The 8,531-nt window shown below is 30.8% G+C and overlaps 1 protein-coding gene across 1 annotated transcript; it reads right to left on the reverse strand.

Moving 5' to 3' along the window:
• Positions 1 to 418: 418 nt before the first annotated feature.
• Positions 419 to 7,776, reverse strand: LOC134247357 (uncharacterized). Its single transcript, XM_062729734.1, has 6 exons — positions 7,499 to 7,776; positions 4,954 to 5,026; positions 3,720 to 3,926; positions 3,249 to 3,408; positions 1,596 to 1,732; positions 419 to 676 (listed from the first exon to the last, which is right to left on the reverse strand). The coding sequence occupies exons 2-6, from the start codon at positions 5,024 to 5,026 to the stop codon at positions 546 to 548; spliced, it is 708 nt and encodes a 235-aa protein (XP_062585718.1). The 5' UTR covers positions 7,499 to 7,776; the 3' UTR covers positions 419 to 545.
• Between the last annotated feature and the right edge of the window lie 755 nt (positions 7,777 to 8,531).

Genomic DNA, 8,531 nt, shown 5'->3' on the forward strand with positions numbered 1-8,531 from the left:
TTATCCATAGGTTGGCACAATAAAGAACCCTCACTGTTCAATGGCTGTGAGTGCCCATAGCAGTAAAGTTCTAAATTTGAAGCCCTTCACCGGTACATGGAGACGTCTCTATATGAGTGAAGAATTCTCGAATGGGGCATAAAACTACAATTAATCAATCCTCAAAAGGGGTACCTACACGGAACAATTAAGTTCCTTAAACGTGTATCATTAACTACATTAAGAATCCAATGTGTCTAAGACCTATACTAATAGGCTTTGTATATTTAGTATAATCATACAAAGCGTGTGAAATGACGCATGGTGTGTTCAAACTTTCGCATAAAAATATTAACAATATTTTATATAAAAAGGAATCTTCTGTACTTAATTCAAAGAATAAGCATTCAAATCTTTATATCCATCCATATTGACATTTTTTTATTTGCTTCAGTACATACATTTAATAGTTCTGCAAAACCAGGGGGTTCGTCCCCTCATTGCTCTATTTTTCCTTAATAGGGGACTCAAATTCTCTGATTTTTTTCCTAAGACGATGTTACACCCTAGTTTTGAGTATGTGAATTCTGAATTGGTGATGGAGGCAGTGGCCATAGTTCTTCATCTGTGTTTGTCATCTCATACGACGGGAGGAAATAAATTGGAGAGGTTTCATGACTTATAGAAAAGCTTGTGTCTAAAATTTACAATAATGATGATAAGAAGAATATTGATAATTATGTAAATTAAGCCATAATTATTCAGATATTTGATTATAACTCTTATTTTTATTTTTTAAAAGGCAAACTTATGAAACATAAAAATAAATTGCACATACTTATATTAATAGCCCTTTTTTATTTTGAATTTTGCTTCAGATTTTTAAAAAAAAAAAACTATAGCATTTCTTCATCAAACCATATAAACTACTCAGTATTGTTAGCCCCCTTTTCCACTATGAAATTTTGTCCCACGAAAATGTGTGTTTTTACAGGAAATAAGTATATGAGATTTTGTTGATAACTTGCGATTAATAAAATTTAAAGTAAAAGCTTTTGACATTCCTTTTAGATAAACCTTCGTATAATTCAAAATTTTAAAAATGTAACTATTTTTTTTTCCTTCAAATATTTTTTCTTGCCTTTAAATGCATTTACCGGGGTGGTGGTGATTTTGCACATCTTTTCAAAGATAGACATAATATTTGCATTGAAAATTGGGGCTTACCTGTTTTTGTTGGTTTAGCCCCCATTTTCAATTAGCCACTCCACTTTCAATTTGCTTCCGACGTCTATGAATTTTTTTTCAAGGATGAATTGATTATCATAAACAATTAACATTCTAAAACTTTCTTCTAAAACTAAACTAGGATTAATTCAAACAGATAAGTTGAAGTACTAGTATTTAAAAAAAACTAAGTCGTGCATTTACTGATTTTTATTTAAAAATTAAATATAAAAATAATATACTTATTCTTAAATAAAAAACAGTAAAAGCACTTAATTAAAATATACAACTGTGCGGGGTTGTCCAGGATTTTTTCCCGGGGGAGGGGATTCCACATCAACAAAACAAATGTCAGAAAAGCACTGTCGAAAGTAAAGTAATGTACTTACTAGACCCCCTTATTGTAATTGGATTCCTCCTAACTCTGTAGTCCATTGATTTCAAACGTTTCATCATATAAGATGCGCCAAGATAGAGTGCATTTGCAGCAAAAAGGATCCCTATCACCAGTGCAATGATACTTCTTCTGTTGTAAGTATAATATAATGCAGTTTAAACGTTTAACGTTTGTTTGTTTGTTTTTGTGCATGATAAGAGGAAATTCTATTAATTAATATAACACAAATGCATCTGTCAAAGCTTGAAAATGGAATTCCTAAAATACGAAAATATATTCCTTTACATGAAACTAAAGTTACCTAAAAAACAGGTGTTGGTAGGGAAATCAGATAAACACATGAATGATTCATGAAATTCTCTGTTCCATGCAATGTCATTTTTGATTAATGATGAAATGCACTTTGGAAAAGGTTTTTCAAGTCTGCATTTTCAATGTTAGCTTTAAAGATTAAGGAAGGGATGAACACGATTGAATTAATTCCATGATGTTTAATTTATTTCCATGTTATAAATTGATGGATTTTTTTGCAATAAATTTTATCAATGAATGAGGGTTTTTTTTTCTTTTAAATTTTATATTTCAGAGTCTACTTTACAGTACTCTGGAAGGTAATGTACGGCACCAATAAAAGTTAAATGGGTTTCTCTCTAATCAAAAGTATATATTTTTTGTTTTAAAAGTACCGCGCCATGCCAATTTTTACTGTATCTTATAAGTCAACATTAGCATATGTCAAATATGCAAATGATGACTATATTTATTTTTAAAAAATCTTGTTTGTGGAAACACTGATGTCCCCGTATGACAGCCTGTGGCGAAGATTAAGGTTTCTCAAGTGCAAGTTAAACTCCAAAATCAAGGGATAATTCAAATATTGTTTGAAGAAAGGACTTCTAATAAATAAATCTGTAGTTTTTTAAGGATAAATAACACAAACAAACTTTTTTTTCAGAAATCAGCAATGTTTCTCATAGATTTACATTTAAATTGGTAACCTGAATGATGTTTACTAAGTATATTGGGAGAAGTGTATAAGATTTTGTCATAACTCATAAGGTTAAAAAAAAAATTGTATGGAATTAGATAGAAAGCAATACAAAGTCTCATATATAAGCACCAAGGAAAACCTACGATTTCTTTATATTTCAGGGATTTATAATTTATGTCATTTCAAATCAATATCAGTCAAAAATTATAAATCAATCCATGCATCTATTTTTTGTTTGTGTTAAGTACCCTTAGAAAAAGTCTAAGGTCAAAAGCAAGAAGTGAAAAATATTAGGAAGGTCTTGTCACAACGAATACACATGTGAAGCCCTAGCACAAACAATATAAAAGTATTAAAAGCTAGGGCTAAATCCTTATTATACACTGTACATGTATAAATATTTTTTTAATCAGCTAAAATTCAAAGTCAAGATCAGGGGTCAAATATATTTATACCGAAAGAAAGATCTTAAAACGACTACACATGTCAAGCCAGAGCTTAAACAACCAAAAGTTATGGGCAAGGCTAACACAGGTACATCACAAGGCTAACATAAGGTTAGACACACAGGCAGACAGTTCGATAGACGGGTGGACAGGGCGAAATTGTATACCCCCGATTCTTCGATTTTAGGGGCATTAAAAATAAACGTACTCGTTCCGGGAAGTACAGCAATATTGAAGCCCCTCCTCTCCACAACAGTATCTGTAATCATCAGACATGGTCTCATCAAGTGGACAGAAAAACCGGCCCTTGTACGACACGCTTCCATTAGGGCTCTTGTCATACTTGTCGTTGTAGCAAACCTTAGGCACTGTAAACAAAAACTATAATTTAGAATTATAAAACAATTTAAGAATAAGACTTTTAGAAAAGCAAAGATTCCAAAACGATTCTTTTGAAACAAATTATTTTCATTTTTAATGTTATTGTAGTTGGTCTTTCTTTGGTGGGGATGGGGATAAAATTCCTAACCGAGAAATGTTACCATGTAATGCAATGATTTAAAGAAGATCAGTTACATCTTTTACATCAGGATGATACAGCTGAATGTGTGAGCCTATTAAAATAGATATTTTTGATATTACTTTTTGCATATAGATATTTTGTCAGATGCACACATACAAGTGCCCTGGGCTCTATAACTGTTCCTAATGCGATACCGAGTAGCTCCGTACACTCTTCCTTGCCGCAGAGCGGTCCGAATACTACTGGAGCTGGAAAGCCGTCTACCACTGAAAGAGGATCTAAAACCGCTACTTCCTCCCCGACCCCCAGAACGCCCACCTGAAAATCCACCTCGACCTCCTCTGGTATTTACCAATGAAATTGCTGAAAAAAACGAAGAGCATTAATTTTCAATTTGTGCTACACGACAACTGTATATGATAAGGGACTTAGAGTTCGGAAACCGGGCTTATTTAATTGAAGAACTTTGTAAAAACCGAAATTTGTAGTTTTTCGATTAATATTTTGCAGACAAGATATTCTGACTAATGAATAATTAACAATTTACAAAAAGGGGCTTTTTTTAATTTTGTGTCCACAAAATCTTTCTTTCCCGGCCAACTGGTTGCCAATAATTTTTTTAACATTCTTATTCAATGTCCTATAACAGTCATCTTATGAAATAGAATCTTTTTAAAAAGTTAATGAGAAGGGGAAAACACTTGCTGTAGTCTTCAATTCTATTAAGATACATACGTTTATCGATGTCATATTTCCAATTGAAAAAAATAAATTCCATTCATATGCCGATACGATATATCGATGTACTAGTATCTCATTGAACTTGAAATTCTGTCTCATTTTTGAATATTTTACAAGAAAAATAAGTCAATGATAATCGAACAACAAAGTTAAATATGATAAAGTTGATGACATCAACTCGATCCTCAACCTCCCTTACGTATGAAATACTAGTAATATATCCTTATCGCCTGCATATTGGGTTTATATCTTGCAGTTTATTCGATGTGAAAGAGCATGCTCTACGCACAGATATTTTTTAAAACGATCGAGGCAATTAGCTTGTGACAAACAAGTTGATGAAACTAACAAATGAACAGCAAATACAATTTATCATTGAGTCAAAAGACTTTTTCGTACTAATGGTTGGCCATAATTTTATCCATCGATTGTCGGCGTTTTTTTTCTTTTTAGGGGATGTTGACTCATTCCACCTCATATGATTTAGAGATAATTGTATGTTCTGCTTCTTATTTGTATGTTTTTAATGGTGAGTTTGATACTGTTCGCTTTCTCTATATTTCAGCTTTAGGAAAATTTTATATAATGAATATTGTCGCTTTCCTAATGATCCTTCCACAACAATTTTATAAATAAAAATTTTACCTACTTATAACAAGTACAGCTATAAAAGTCCACCATTTCATCGTGCTGTCATTCTCTGAAGCTACATAGAATTCCATCTATATAATAAAAATATACCATTAAAGTACGCGGATGACAAAAACTTATGTTGAACTTTCGTGTATCTGATAGGGTAGGGCAGGAATTCATGATTTCCTTTATTGACTAAAGGGAAAAGCAATATTGATTATTCAATATGGAAATATTGAATTATCTCGTACCTATATTGTATAGAGGACATAGAAAGAGGATATATTCCTTGAATTTTTCAATTTATTTTATGAATGAGACAGGATTCTTTTGTTATGTATTCTCTCGATTAGAAAGCTCTTTTGAATTTTATAGTTTTTAAAGTATCCATATTTGATTTGTTCTTGATTTTTGGTTTGTCCTTTCTTTTAGATCTTTTTAATTGCGTTTTGATTATTTCACACTTGTACGTAGTATAGCGTTAGAAGGTAACATGGGTAAACACAAAATTCGAGAATATTTAATATAATAGAAACATGCGATTCAGCTTTACTAATTAATATGGGTACACGAAACTAAAAGAGAACATGCTTTTCGGTTGCATTAGAACTCGCTTCCTCGAAAAAAAAATTGCTGACTGTAAACTGTGTTGTTCTCGTGTCCACCTTTTATTCTTCTGCATTGATGAGTTGGTGACAGAGGTTAAAAAAAAAGCATATTGAAATATTTATCCATACAAGAAAGTTATTTACATCTCCTGACATCAATTGATTTATATGTAACGATGTTGTGTTTCATCGTGCATGAAAAACATGTAATACAAAAAAATGTTCAGCTTGTTAAAATAAAACGTAATAATATTTTTTATCTATCACATCTAAAAACTTAATTTACTTTGTAAAATGCAAGACTTTTTTTTTTCAATATTTTTACAGAAATTATTTTAAAAAGAATTCACTGTTTAGTTTGTTCGGTATAAATTATCCCTTGTTTCCAACTGCCGTTGATGTCCATGGCGTACCCTACAAACTATACAGTGATTCCTTATACACTGTACTTACATTTATAAATTAAATAAAAGTTGCACGACATTTAGACATGCAAATCAGGGACTTTCGGAAATTTACATCTAAAAATTAACTTACCAGGACCTCAGAGAAAACAATTAGATATGTATATTTTTTAGAACTTTAAGTTTTAGAATTAGAAATTTACATAGGATTCTACCTTTTAACTATTATTTAAAAGTTAACGAAATTCCGATTTAAGAATTCAGATATTTGTAATTTCTGTAAACAAGAAGGAGAAACTATTTAACATGTTTTCATTGGTTGTGAAGAAGTTTTATCTCTGTGGACCATCCTTAGATTACATATTTACAAAACAATGAACAAAAGAGTTGGTTTTAATGTTGAAAATGTAATTTTAGGTGAAATACCAATGACGTATAGCAACAATGTCAAAAGTTTTATAATTTTATATACAAAACAATACATTTTTACATGTTTTATTTAAGGTAAAATTATCTTGGGGGGTTATTAATACTCAGAGTATTGAAAAATGTACATAGCTATCAAAAATTACCACATAAATAAATCTGAAAAGGAATGGTCTTTGTGACCAAAACAAAAAACAAAAACATTTTAATGAGCTTATTATAAAAATGTTTACTCTGTTTTCATAATGAAATTTGTCTAGTTTCTATATAGAGTAGTAAATATATATTTCAAGTAAAATTGTAAGATACATGTATATGAGATATATGAACTTTTTTCGAACCATTTTGTTATCATTATAATCATCTAAAGAATGAGACTGTTTTAAGTTACTAGTAGTAAGAATCTGTGAGTGAAAGTAGTCATAATGTAAAAGAAATCATAAATTGTTTTAATTTTATACAAATTCTTATATTGGGCTATGTGAATAAAAAAAATTAGATATGTAAATATATAAAATTGATAAATAAATAAGAACAAATTTATTCAACATGATTATTAAAAACAACAATGACAATGTACATTATACATATATCTCGATCTACTGGGTATATGTTCATGTCTTTACGATAATTATCAGATAACATTCTTGATATCATTGCCTCAAGGATTAAATAAAGGATGAAAACCATACATTGTCAATACCTCTGGGATTAAATGAAGGATGAAAATCATGAATTGTCAATACCATTGTACATTTAAAGCAATGAAAATCAGATACTAGTAACTGCATTTGCAATCTCCTTTTACAAAATTTCAACACAAACTTGATTTTTTTCTTAAATAACCGAAAGAGTATTTAATTAAGCAATGAACTATATACGCTTTAAATTAAATTTGACAGATGTAGTCTCGTTTCAGTGCGTGCAAAAAAAAAGAGAAAAAAGAACCCACGTTGATAAAACATAATAAAACGACCAGGATGTAAATGACAATGTCAAATATACTTTTCAACAACATAGAGGCCATTCAAAAGCAATAATACATGCGTATGAGGCTTATATCTCAGTTCATTCGAAACGCAAAGCAATAAGCATGCTCTACGTATGAGCAATACGTCATTACCTTTCATGGCAGTCAATATTCTGAGATAAGTAGACAGGTTTTCGCCTTCATCCGAATGTCAGAATGTAGTAATCTAGAGTGATCGTGCTGTTTTATGTCTATATGAGATAAGCATACTTAGATATAACCGCTTAAATTACAGTCAAAATAGGAACTAAATATAATTATCACTGCTGGTAAAGTGCGAATCGAGAAAATCTTGGTTTCGGACTCCAGCTACTATTGGTTTACATTAATGAGGCAGTCTATGTCAACTTAACTATAAGAAATGATAGAACATTTGATAATGACTTAATTATTAATGTCCAGTATGGTTTCATGCAGTAGAATTCCTTGTTGGTTAAATACAAATAAGGAGCAATCCCGTAAATGCTTTAGATTACACTCGTTTCATGTATTTTACTAGATTATTCATATTTGCTGTTAAAGTGGTAAACTCGATTAACGCTACATTATTTATGTTAAAAGTGATATGAGTATATACTACATGTATATGAATCATTTATGATTTCCTGTTTCTTTTATGTTTCACAAGATTAAAACTTTTGATGCAATATTGAGTTTTCTGATAACATTGCGAGTATGGTTGCTGTATGTGCGACTCTTGACACGCCTAATTGCTACGTTTGGCTTCTGCCCTGTTTCATGAGGTACGACGTTTTACTGCTGTATCATAAAGAGCTAAAGCCACGAATTATCAATATCCGCCTTTAATTTTAGACAAAATTTAATTACCAGAGAAATACGTTTAAATTTAATATTGACACATCAGATAGTGCAAATTTCTTGAACAAATCCCCAAAATATATATACCTCCAATTCAAGGATCGGTTGCTTCTATCAAATATTTAAAAAATATTGCATATATACCCCCCCCCCCACATAAATTGTTCTATTATGTGAAACAATAAAGGATTTAAAAATGCAAAATTCACTCTGGTTACGTATTTGAAGGGAATAGACGTTGATGCATGTAAGAGTGTTTTACTTTTACATCCCCTCCCATCTTCGCTAGCCAAGAGAGTAGATTTCG

The sequence above is a fragment of the Saccostrea cucullata genome, unplaced genomic scaffold (assembly GCF_032062105.1).
Source record: "Saccostrea cucullata isolate Sc308-1 unplaced genomic scaffold, CSIRO_AGI_Scuc_v1 ctg801, whole genome shotgun sequence".
Lineage (NCBI taxonomy): Eukaryota > Metazoa > Mollusca > Bivalvia > Ostreida > Ostreidae > Saccostrea > Saccostrea cuccullata.

Excerpts from the sequence above, each read along its gene's own strand:
- LOC134247357 (XM_062729734.1), bottom strand. The coding sequence starts at position 5,026 with ATGGAATTCTATGTAGCTTCAGAGAATGACAGCACGATGAAATGGTGG. Across the intron at positions 3,927-4,953 it reads TATAGCTGTACTTGTTATAA|CAATTTCATTGGTAAATACC; the intron begins GTAGGTAAAATT and ends CGTTTTTTTCAG. Across the intron at positions 677-1,595 it reads AATTACAATAAGGGGGTCTA|ACACAAGCTTTTCTATAAGT; the intron begins GTAAGTACATTA and ends TGTAAATTTTAG.